At 51.9% G+C, this 12,751-nt stretch overlaps 1 protein-coding gene across 13 annotated transcripts in view; it reads left to right on the top strand.

Moving 5' to 3' along the window:
- The first annotated feature begins 679 nt into the window (after window positions 1-679).
- The window catches only part of EVL (Enah/Vasp-like), a 125,861-nt gene continuing 113,789 nt past the window's right edge, over window positions 680-12,751 (top strand). For 3 of the 13 annotated variants that reach the window (XM_040333006.1, XM_040333000.1, XM_040332999.1), the window contains exon 1: window positions 681-918. In XM_040333006.1, the coding sequence (XP_040188940.1) occupies window positions 866-918 (53 nt within the window). In that variant the 5' untranslated portion in view covers window positions 681-865. Of the gene's footprint in view, window positions 919-1,209; window positions 1,293-12,751 lie in introns of those variants that run through there. The other 10 variants (XM_040333012.1, XM_040333004.1, XM_040333007.1 and 7 more) reach the window with 7 other exon arrangements.

Here is a 12,751-nt window from a genome sequence, read left to right as displayed (position 1 = left end):
CAGAGGTGGGCTCTGGGGGCAGCAGAGCTCAGTCTGTAGTACCAGCAGCAGAGCTCAGTATGTAGTACCAGAGGTGGCCTCTGAGGGAAGCAGAGCTCAGTCTGTAGTACCAGAGGTGGCCTCTGGGGGAGGCAGAGCTCAGTCTGTAGTATCAGCAGCAGAGCTCAGTCTGTAGTACCAGCAGCAGAGCTCAGTCTGTAGTACCAGAGGTGGCCTCTGGGGGAAGCAGAGCTCAGTCTGTAGTACCAGTGTTGGCCTCTGGGGGAAGCAGAGCTCAGTCTGTAGTACCAGTGGTGGCCTCTGGGGGAAGCAGAGCTCAGTCTGTAGTACCAGAGGTGGCCTCTGGGGGAAGCAGAGCTCAGTCTGTAGTACCAGTGGGAAGCAGAGCTTAGTCTGTAGTACCAGTGTTGGCCTCTGGGGGGAAGCAGAGCTCAGTCTGTAGTACCAGTGTTGGCCTCTGGGGGAAGCAGAGCTCAGTCTGTAGTACCAGTGGGAAGCAGAGCTCAGTCTGTAGTACCAGATGTGGCCGCAGGGGGAAGCAGAGCTCAGTCTGTAGTACCAGAGGTGGCCGCAGGGGGAAGCTCAGTCTGTAGTACCAGCAGCAGAGCTCAGGCTGTAGTACCTGTGTTGGCCTCTGGGGGAAGCAAAGCTCAGTCTGTAGTACCAGAGGTGGCCTCTGGGGGCAGCAGAGCTCAGGCTGTCTTTGTATGTAGTGCTGCAGCCTGGAGAAGATGGAAGGATCTCTGGATCAGCTGTCAGCAGGGAAGGATCATCTCTAGCTTGGACCAAACATGAGCCTCCCAGCAGCCGGCACCCAGTCTAGCAGCAGGACAGGACATCAGCAGCACCCTGCAGCAGCACATGTATGATCAGCCTGACATCTGACAGCCAGACACACAGGAGAGCTGCAAGCATGAGGTATGACAGGGGGGGGGGATGGAGGGACATTCATTGGTGGTGGTGGGGTGGGGGGGGGGATACACAGGGTGTGATTCTCTTCACTACCACCAGGGGGAGGGGGGTAATTATCTCCATTAACCCCTTCCTCATCAGCCCCATCCATAGCCTGTGTGAGCGGGGGAGGGGAGCAGATTTAACCCTCTGACAGCAGAATGTGCCCCCCCCCCCTCCTCCTCCTCCTCTCGGTGGGTTGTCCTCGGCTCCTCGGCTGGGAAAGGGTTAATAAAAAAAAATCGTCATTCCGGCAAACCAATGTAGTGCTGTCCTCACGATGACATCATTCGGCGAACGCGCCGCGCAGTGCTGAGGACATCGGCAGATATGCTTTTACAGTAAGTCCGCGACATCATCATCTCTATATATATATATATATATACTGTATATACCATGTATGGGGGAGGGGATCTGTCACCAGGAATCCGTCATGTGGATGTTTTCATAGAAGGCGACAAATGATATTATTATGAGGAGGATGATGAGGAGGATGAGGAGGATGAGGATGGTGGTGATGATGGTGATGAGGATGAGGAGGATGAGGATGATGAGGAGGAGAATGAGGATGAGGATGATGAGGAGGAGGATGAGGATGATGAGGAGGAGGATGAGGATGATGAGGATGAGGAAGGTGAAGGTGATGAGGATGATGATGATGAGGATGATGATGATGAGGAGGGAGGAGGGAGGAGGAGAGGACGGTTGGGGTTGTAGAGATCGGCTGTCATTGGAGATATATATAGAACCGCAGTATATAGAGATCGGATGATGATGATGAGTAGAATTGTTTTGCAGGCAGTGTCCTGATTGGTTGCCCAAATATATATAGAAATACCGGCCCCCGGGTGTCAGGACCGGGTGATGGGGGACGATCGGTAGAAAATGTGATTATGAAGAATATGTTGCGCTTGGATGGACACATTGTCACTCTGTTACATCTGTAGATCTGCTATAGCTGGGGGTCGCTGTAGATCTTCTGTTACTATAGATGCAGAGGTCACTGTAGATTCGGGGGTCACTGTAGATCTGGGGGTCGCTTTGGATCCAGGGTCAATGTAGATCTGGGGTCACTGTAGATTCGGGGGTTCACTGTAGATCTGGATGTCACTGTAGATCCGAGGGTCGATGTAGATTCGGGGGTCACTGTAGATCTGGGGGTCGCTTTGGATCCAGGGTCAATGTAGATCTGGGGTCAATGTAGATCTGGGGTCAATGTAGATCTGGGGTCGCTGTAGATTCGGATGTCACTGTAGATTCGGGAGTCGCTGTAGCTTCGGGGTCACTGTAGATCCGGGGTCACTGTAGATCCGGGGTCGCTGTAGATCCGGGGTCGCTGTAGATCCGGGGGTCGCTGTAGATCCAAGATCAGTGTAGATCCGGGGGTCGCTGTAGATCGGGGGTCGCTGTAGATCTGGGGTCGCTGTAGATCCAGGGGTCAGTGTAGATCCGGGGTCACTGTAGATCCGGGGTCGCTGTAGATCCGGGGGTTGGTGTAGATCCAGGGTCAGTGTAGATTCAGGCTCGCTGTAGATCTGGGGTCACTGTAGATCCGGGGTCAGTGTAGATTCAGGGGTCACTGTAGATTCAGGGTCGCTGTATACCCTGGGTCAGTGTAGATCCGAGGTCGCTGTAGATCTGGGGTCGCTGTAGATGCGGGGTCGCTGTAGATCCGGGGGTCACTGTAGATCCAGGGTCAGCCTAGATCCGGGGGTCACTGTAAATCCAGGGTCGCTGTAGATCTGGGGTTGCTGTAGATCTGGGGTCGCTCTAGATCCGGGGTCGCTCTAGATCTGGGGTCGCTCTAGATCTGGGGTCACTCTAGATCTGGGGTCGCTGTAGATCCGGGGTCGCTCTAGATCTGGGGTTGCTCTAGATCTGGGGTCGCTCTAGATCCGGGGTCGCTGTAGATCCAGGGTCACTGTAGATCTGGGGTCGCTCTAGATCCGGGGTCGCTGTAGATCCAGGGTCACTGTAGATCTGGGGTCGCTCTAGATCCGGGGTCGCTGTAGATCCAGGGTCACTGTAGATCCGGGGTCGCTCTAGATCCGGGGTCGCTGTAGATCCAGGGTCACTGTAGATCTGGGGTCGCTGTAGAGTTGAATGTTTGGTTTCTGGCCTCAGATGGTCTCGAGAACCCGGGACCTCCCTTCTGTAAGGGCCCCCAGTCTGGGTCTGACAGCCTCAGATGTGATCCACTCACTGGCCCCCGGGAGTGAGCTGCCCACTGGATGGGGGATGGGCCGGTCACACCAGTAAGGATATACAGTGCCTGGAAAAAGTATTCATACCCCTTGACATTCCCCACAATTTCTCATGTTACACCCAAAAACATAAATGTAATTTATTGGGATTTTATGTGAGAGACACAAAGTGTCACACGATTGTGAAGTGGAAAGAAAATGATACAAATAAATCTGTGAAAAGTGTGGGGGGGAGGGGCATTTGTATGGCGCCCCCCGGAGTCAATACTTTGTAGAACCCCCTTTCTCTACAAGTCTTTTTGGGGGTGTCTCTACCAGCTTTGCACATCTAGAGAGGGACATTTCTCCTCCATTCTTTTTCTTTGTAAAATATCTCAAGCTCTGTCAGATTGGATGGAGAGCGTCTGTGATCAGCAATTTTCAGGTCTTGTCCACAGATTCTCAATGGGATTTAGGTCTGGACTGTGACTGGGCCATTCTAACACATGAATAGGCTTTGATCTAAACCGTTCCATTGTAGCTCTGGCTGTACTTTAGGGTCGTTGTCCCGTAGACATCTTGCAGTGGTCGACACTAGTTCTGGTGACAATCAGGGATTCTCTCACTTTGGAGGGATTTCGACTCACTTCCTGTCTTCACTATGGGACAGGAAGTAAAGGGAAAGCCCCCCAATGGGGCACAGACAGCAAAAACTGAAAGGGGTTAGAACCCTCCCCCAACTCCATCCAAAAAGAAAAAAACCCAACCCTTCAGTTCTACTTTAGCTTGTACATTGGGTTTGTTTGTGGCTCCCCTGCCGGGTTTACTTCTATTTAAAGGGATCTTCTACGTCTGTTTATATATTTCCTTCCCTGTGAATAAGAAAAGTTAATTCTTCTCCTGTTATCTCCGGGGATCGTCCTCACATCCCCCCATCCTCTGTCCATGGGGGCAGAAGAGACCATTATTATACGTCTCCCTGAATTCTTCTCCTTTGGTGCCCCCAAAGTGCAAACAACGACTTCTCTTCCTAAGTCTGCAGTGTGTGGCCCTCTCTAGGAGACAACGATCGGGGACCTTGTGGAGTCTCCCGGGAACCCTGAAGACCTGAGAGCTCCAATATTCAGATAACGACTTCCCTTCCTAGGTCTGCAGTGTGTGGCCCTCTCTAGAAGACAACGATCGGGACCTTGTAGAGTCTCCCGGGAACCCTGAAGACCTTGGAGCTCCAATATTCAAATAACGACTTCCCTTCCTAGGTCTGCAGTGTGTGGCCCTCTCTAGGAGACAACGATCAGGGACCTTGTAGAGTCTCCTGGGAACCCTGAAGACCTGGGAGCTCCAATATACAAATAACGACTTTTAGCCCTCTATAAAAGAGATCGATCGGGTACCTTGAAGAGTCTCCCGGGAACCCTGAAGACCTAGGAGCTCCAATATTCAAATAACAACTTCCCTTCCTAGGTCTACAGCCTGTGGCCCTCTCTAGGAGACAACGATCGGGGACCTTGTAGAGTCTCCCGGGAACCCTGAAGCCCTGGGAGCTCCAATATTCAAATAACGACGTCCCTTCCTAGGTCTACAGCCTGTGGCCCTCTGTAGGAGACAACGATCAGGTACCTTGAAGTGTCTCCCGGGAACCCTGAAGACCTGGGAGCTCCAATATTCAAATAACGACCTCCCTTCCTAGGTCTGCAGTGTGTGGCCCTCTCTAGGAGACAACGATCGGGGACCTTGTAGAGTCTCCCGGGAACCCTGAAGACCTGGGAGCTCCAATATACAAATAACGACTTTCCGCCCTCTATAAAAGAGATCGATCGGGGACCTTGTAGAGTCTCCCGGGAACCCTGAAGACTTGGGAGCTCCAATATTCAAATAACGACTTCCCTTCCTAGGTCTGCAGTGTGTGGCCCTCTCTAGGAGACAACGATCGGGGACCTTGTAGAGTCTCCCGGGAACCCTGAAGACCTGGGAGCTCCAATATACAAATAACAACTTCCCTTCCTAGGTCTGCAGTGTGTGGCCCTCTCTAGGAGACAACGATCGGGACCTTGTAGAGTCTCCCGGGGACCCTGAAGACCTGGGAGCTCCAATATTCGAATAACGACCTCCCTTCCTAGGTCTGTAGCCTGTGGCCCTCTCTAGGAGACAACGATCGGAGACCTTGAAGAGTCTCCCGGGAACCCTGAAGACCTGGGAGCTCCAATATTCAAATAACAACTTCCCTCCCTAGGTCTACAGCCTGTGGCCCTCTCTAGGAGACAACGATCAGGTACCTTGAAGTGTCTCCCGGGAACCTTGAAGACCTGGGAGCTCCAATATACAAATAACGACTTTCCGCCCTCTATAAAAGAGATCGATCGGGGACCTTGAAGAGTCTCCCGGGAACCCTGAAGACCTAGGAGCTCCAATATTCAAATTACGACTTTCCTTCCTAGGTCTGCAGTGTGTGGCCCTCTTTGAAGACAACGATCAGGGACCTTGTAGAGTCTCCCGGGAGCCCTGAAGACCTGGGAGCTCCAAAATACAAATAACGAATTTCCGCCCTCTATAAAAGAGATCGATCGGGTACCTTGTAGTGTCTCCCGGGAACCCTGAAGACCTGGGAGCTCCAATATTCAAGTAACGACTTCCCTTCCTAGGTCTGCAGTGTGTGGCCCTCTCTAGGAGACCATGATCGGGACCTTGTAGAGTCTCCCGGGAACCCTGAAGACCTGGGAGCTCCAATATTCAAATAACGACTTTCAGCCCTCTATAAAAGAGATTGATCGGGGACCTTGAAGAGTCTCCCGGGAACCCTGAAGACCTGGGAGCTCCAATATAGAAATAACAACTTCCCTTCCTAGGTCTGCAGTGTGTGGCCCTCTCTAGGAGACAACGATCAGGTACCTTGAAGTGTCTCCCGGGAACCCTGAAGACCTGGGAGCTCCAATATTCAAATAACGACTTCCCTTCCTAGATCTGCAGTGTGTGGCCCTCTCTAGGAGACAACGATCGGGGACCTTGTAGAGTCTCCCAGGAACCCTGAAGACCTGAGAGCTCCAATATACAAATAACGACTTCCCTTCCTAGGTCTGCAGTGTGTGGCCCTCTCTAGGAGACAACGATCGGGGACCTTGTAGAGTCTCCTGGGAGCCCTGAAGACCTGGGAGCTCCAAAATACAAATAACGACTTTCAGCCCTCTATAAAAAAGATTGATCGGGTACCTTGAAGAGTCTCTCGGGAACCCTGAAGCTCTGGGAGCTCCAATATTCAAATAACGACTTCCCTTCCTAGGTCTACAGCCTGTGGCCCTCTCTAGGAGACAATGATCGGGTACCTTGTAGAGTCTCCTGGGAACCCTGAAGACCTGGGAGCTCCAATATACAAATAGCAACTTTCCGCCCTCTATAAAAGAGATCAATTGGGGACCTTGAAGAGTCTCCCGGGAACCCTGAAGACCTGGGAGCTCCAATATACAAATAACGACTTCCATTCCTAGGTCTGCAGTGTGTGGCCCTCTCTAGGAGACAACGATCGGGGACCTAGTAGAGTCTCCCGGGAACCCTGAAGACCTGGGAGCTCCAATATTCAAATAACGACTTTCCACCCTCTATAAAAGAGATCGATCGGGGACCTTGAAGAGTCTCCTGGGAACCCTGAAGACCTGGGAGCTCCAATATTCAAATAACGACTTTCCTTAATGCCCCGTACACACGACCGGTTTTCCCGAAGGAATTCCTGTCAAGCCCACCTTCCATACACACGGTCACACAAAAGTCTTTTGAACTTTTGCCTGCCACGAACGCGGTGACGTACAAGACTACGACGAGCCAAGAAAATTAAGTTCTATGCCTCTGAGCATGCGTCGATTTGTTTCCGAGCATGCACGTTTTTTTCCCAGTCGAAAAAGCATACAGACGAATGATTTTCCTGCTAGGAGTTTTTCCTGACGGGAAAAAAAGAGATCCTGCTCTCTATTTTTTTTTTCCAGCACAAAAGCTGCGAAGGAGCATACACACACAGCCGGGATTCCCGGCCGAAAGCTCTCATCGCAGGTTTTTCCGACTGGAAAACCGTCCGTGTGTTCGGGGCATAAGTCTCCCAACGCGTGGCCCTCTCTAAAAGGGATCGATCGGGTCCCTTGAAGAGTTTAACCAGAAACCCTGAAGACATAGGACAGGGGTCCTCAAACTACGGCCCGCCAAGGTCTTTTGCCCGGCCCTCCTGGCCTTTTGGGCACAGAAGCCCCCACAACGTGCGTTCCGCCCGGAGAGGTCCATTCCCCGCAGACCCCGCTTCATAGAGGGAAACGGGACCAATCTCCGGGAACTGTCCAGGGTGGGGGCGGAGACACAGAGAGCCCGTGCCAGCACGGGAAAGCTTCACAAGGATTCTCCTCATGGCTGTCTGTTGATAGCAGTAAGTCCGTCAGCGCCCCTCTTTCTAATAATCCCTGGGCATTGGACAGGCTGCATTCCTGGGCACAGGTCAGGCTGCATTACTGCGTTGCTGGGCACTGGTGAGGCTGCGTTGCTGGGCAATGGTCAGGCTGCATTGCTGGGCACTGGTCAGGCTGCGTTGCTGGGCACTGGCCAGGCTGCATTGCTGGGCACAGATCACGCTGCATACCTGGTCACAAATCAGGCTGCATTACTGCGTTGCTGGGCACTGGTCAGGCTGCGTTGCTGGGCACTGGTGAGGCTGCGTTGCTGCGCACTGGTCAGGCTGCGTTGCTGGGCACTGGTGAGGCTGCGTTGCTGGGCACTGGTCAGGCTGCATAACTGGTCACAGGTCAGGCTGCATTACTGCGTTGCTGGGCACTGGTCAGGCTGCGTTGCTGGGCACTGGTCAGGCTGCGTTGCTGCGCACTGGTCAGGCTGCGTTGCTGGGCACTGGTGAGGCTGCGTTGCTGGGCACTGGTCAGGCTGCGTTGCTGGGCACTGGCCAGGCTGCATTCCTGGGCACAGATCACGCTGCATAACTGGTCACAGGTCAGGCTGCATTACTGCGTTGCTGGGCACTGGTCAGGCTGCGTTGCTGGGCACTGGTCAGGCTGCGTTGCTGGGCAATGGTGAGGCTGCGTTGCTGGGCACTGGTCAGGCTGCGTTGCTGGGCACTGGTCAGGCTGCGTTGCTGCGCACTGGTCAGGCTGCGTTGCTGGGCACTGGTCAGGCTGCGTTGCTGTGCACTGGTCAGGCTGCTTTGCTGGGCACTGGTGAGGCTGCGTTGCTGGGCACTGGTGAGGCTGCGTTGCTGGGCACTGGTGAGGCTGCGTTGCTGGGCACTGGTGAGGCTGCGTTGCTGGGCACTGGTCAGGCTGCGTTGCTGGGCACTGGTGAGGCTGCGTTGCTGGGCGCTGGTCAGGCTGCGTTGCTGGGCACTGGTCAGGCTGCGTTGCTGCGCACTGGTCAGGCTGCGTTGCTGGGCACTTTTGAGGCTGCGTTGCTGGGCACTGGTGAGGCTGCGTTGCTGGGCACTGGTCAGGCTGCGTTGCTGGGCACTGGTCAGGCTGCGTTGCTGGGCACTGGTGAGGCTGCGTTGCTGGGCACTGGTGAGGCTGCGTTGCTGGGCACTGGTGAGGCTGCGTTGCTGGGCACTGGCCAGTCACGAGGGACCCCAGAAGACCAGGATCGGGGGCCAATCTGTGCAAAACGGGCTGCACAGAGTGTTTGTTATTTTAAAAAAAAAATCCTTTAGTGATCCTTTAACTGCTCGAGGACCGACGCACAACGATATACGTCGACAAAATGGCACGGCTGGGCACAAGGGCGTACATGTCCCCTTTAAGATCCCAGCCGTGGGTCGTGCAGCGCGCCACCGGCGGCGTGCTCGTGACCCGGTCCTCTCCTCCGTGGGTACCCAGCAGACCCGATCGCAGCCGGTGTCCCGCGATCGGGTCAAAGAGAGGAAAAAACGGGGAGAAGTGAGCGTAAACAAACCTCTCCCCGTTCCTCCTAGTGTGGCCGTCACCGATCGTCTGTTCCCTGTGTTAGGGAACGACGATCAGTGACGTCACACGCCCAGCCACGCCCCCCTACATTAAGAATCACTCCCTTTGGGCACACTTTACCCCTACAGCGCCCCCTCCTGGTTAACCCCTTCACTGCCAGTGTCATTTTCACAGTAATCAGTGCATTTTTATCGCACTTTTCGCTGTGAAAATGACAGTGGGTCCCAAAAATGTGTCAAAAGTGTCCGCTATAATGTCGCAGTCACGAAAAAAAACGCAGATCGCCGCCATTAATAGTAAAAAAAAATATTAATAAAAATGCTATTTTGTAAACGCTATAACTTTTGCGCAAACCAATCAATAAACGCCTATTGCAAGTTTTTTATACGTTTACTAAAAATATGTAGAAGAATACGTATCGGCCTAAACTGAGGAAAACATTTTTTTTATATATTTTTGGGGGATATTTATTATAGAAAAAAGTTAAAAATATTGCTTTTTTTTTTCAAAATTGTCGCTCTATTTTTGTTTATAGCGCAAAAAATAAAAACGGCAGAGGTGATCAAATACGACCAAAAGAAAGCTCTATTTGTGGGAATAAAAGGACGCCAATTTTGTTTGGGAGCCGCGTCGCACGACCGCGCAATTGTCAGTTAGAGCGACGCAGTGCCGAATCGCAAAAACTGGCCAGGTCCTTTATGTCAGATCACCTGTGGCCAGGTGACAAGTGCACCCCGTTGGGGTCAGGGATGCCCCACAGTGTAGTGAACCCTATGGCCGACTGCTGTGATCAGAGTGGAAGCGTGAGCCCTGGGGACCATCGGGCCCCTTACAGGTGTAATGCAAAAAAAAACGGGAGAGAGGCCGGCCGGGCCTGTAAGGGGCCCTGGGGACCATTGGGCCCCTTACAGGTGTAGTGAAAAAAAATAAAAAAAATTAACGGGAGGGGGGTCAGCCGGGCCTGTAAGGGGCCCTGGGGACCATTGGGCCCCTTACAGGTGTAATGCAAACAAAAAAAAAACGGGAGGGGGGTCAGCCGGGCCTGTAAGGGGCCCTGGGGACCATTGGGCCCCTTACAGGTGTAATGCAAAAAAAACGGGAGGGGGGAAGCCAGGCCTGTAAGGGGCCCTGGGGACCATCGGCCCCTTACAAGTGTAATGCAAAAAATAAATAAAACGGGAGGGGGTCAGCGGGAGCCCCTGGGGACCATCGGGCCCCTTACAGGTGTAATGCCTGTACCCCCCTGATGGTGGCCCTGGTCTCTTCTTTCCCAGGTTTGGGGGCCACATTAAAGTGTTTCTCCCAGTTTAGGTGAAACAGGTTCCCGGGACTTCTGGGTTTTGGGGATCGAGTCAAATTTAGCCGCAAAGAAGCCCTGTGTGGGCGGAGCCTGGCCTCCATATTTCATCCGTTATGAATGTTCCCAGAGTCATCATTGTTCAATATTTTGTTGAAATTCTTTCCTACAAACTTTTTCCTCTCCAGGAAAGAACATCTCGCCCCATTCGTTCAATAAATATCATTTCGGGAACTCGGCTTTGCAGGGCGCCCAGAAAACGAAGCGCGACCTTCCACGGATTTATATGCCGGTTGACATTTGGCTCGCTGGCAGCCGCCGCTGTATATAGGCAGCGCCATACATTGCTCTGATCTTCCGGGATCCTTAGCATGTGGAACTGGGAGAGGATTTAAAGGACATGACCCTAGCCGAGTGCAGGAAGTAAGGAGCTGAGTGCAGGAAGTAAGGAGCTGAGTACAGGAAGTAAGGAGCTGAGTGCAGGAAGTAAGGAGCCGAGTGCAGGAAGTAAGGAGCCGAGTGCAGGAAGTAAGGAGCCGAGTGCAGGAAGTAAGGATCCGAGTGCAGGAAGTAAGGATCCGAGTGCAGGAAGTAAGGATCCGAGTGCAGGAAGTAAGGATCCGAGTGCAGGAAGTAAGGAGCCGAGTGCAGGAAGTAAGGAGCTGAGTGCAGGAAGTAAGGAGCTGAGTGCAGGAAGTAAGGAGCCGAGTACAGGAAGTAAGGAGCCGAGTGCAGGAAGTAAGGAACACACTGGATGTCTCCTAGACCATCATGGGGAAATGAGATTGTATTGTAGAATGTATAAAAGGGCATTTTTTAGTCCTGACAAACGTTTTTGGTGAAATTGGACTGTAAGCTCTCTAAGGTTTATGTTCTCACCTGGCAGGACTCTTGTGTGGCGCACTCCTGAGGTAATACCGGCAGCTGCCCCTATAATGTGGCAAAGGGTTACTCAGAAGATTTAGGTTTAATCCCCGAAGTGCAGCTCGTGGCCAAGAGCGTCCGGGCAGAACGCCAAGAGTTTTACAATTTTATAAAGTGAGGAGGAGAGGCCGGCCGGCGGCGTAGCGATGAGGTATAAATACTCAATGAGGTGTTCCTTCTAGAAATGGAATACAGCAAGGTCAAGGCAGGGTAAAACGCGTCGGAGGGACGGCACACTGCGACACCTATGATGGCGTCCTACCCATTTTCTCATAGTGTTAACCCCCCTTAGGCTGGTCTTACACTATACAATCTGATTGTACAATCACATTCAGATCTACTATCAGCTATGTGATGATGCAAAGGCTTACCTGATTGGCTACTATTTGAATGGACTGCTGATGTGTGTCCTCATGTGTCCTCGTGTTACATTGAAGTCAGGAGCCCAGTACAGGAAATAAGAAGTTCAGTACAGGAAGTTAGGAGTCCAGTACATGAAGTCAGGAGCCCAGTACAGGAAGTCAGGAGCCCAGTACAGGAAGTCAGGAGCCCAGTACAGGAAGTCAGGAGCTCAGTACAGGAAGTTAGAAGTTTAGTACAGGAAGTTAGAAGTTTAGTACAGGAAGTTAGAAGTTTAGTACAGGAAGTTAGAAGTTTAGTACAGGAAGTCAGAAGCCCAGTACAGGAAATAAGAAGTTCAATACAGGAAGTTAGGAGCTCAGTACAGGAAGTTAGAAATTCAGTACAGGAAGTTAGAAGTTCAGTACAGGAAGTTAGAAATTCAGTACAGGAAGTTAGAAGTTCAGTACAGGAAGTAAGAAGTTCAGTACGGGAAGTTAGGAGCCCAGTACAGGAAGTTAGAAGTTCAGTACAGGAAGTAAGGGGCTCAGTACACAAAGTTAGGAGCCCAGTACAGAAAATAAGAAGTTCAGTACAGGAAGGTAGGGGCCCAGTACAGGAAGGTAGGGGCCCAGGACAGGAAGTTAGAAGTTCAGTACAGGAAGTTAGGAGCCCAGTACATGAAGTTAGGAGCCCAGTACAGGAAATAAGAAGTTCAGTACAGGAAGTTAGGAGCCCAGTACAGGAAAAGTCAGTCATAAAAATCCAGAACACCAAGTCAAACACTGCCGACATGGATCGGAATATCGAACACTCAGGTTAGTGATTGTTGGATTGGCGTTAGTTTTGGTAACCCTAAAAGAAATTGTGCAGAGATTGTACAATCAGATTGTATAGTGTACATTACTCACATAGTCAATGATAACATTTTTGTTTCCTTTGATAATAAATTCTTTCAAACATCTTTTTCTGCCATGCGGATGCAGTTTGGGACTTTAGAGCTCACAGAATCTTCCATTGAGGACCTATGATTGTATCCCGAAATCCCCAAACTGGTAGGAGGGGGGGTGACGACCCCTTTCAGAATTCTTATCGGTGACAGTCGGCTCGGTGACAGTCGGCTC

This window comes from Rana temporaria, chromosome 13 (assembly GCF_905171775.1).
Source record: "Rana temporaria chromosome 13, aRanTem1.1, whole genome shotgun sequence".
Lineage (NCBI taxonomy): Eukaryota > Metazoa > Chordata > Amphibia > Anura > Ranidae > Rana > Rana temporaria.
This window is presented reverse-complemented; position numbering and strand designations above follow the sequence as displayed.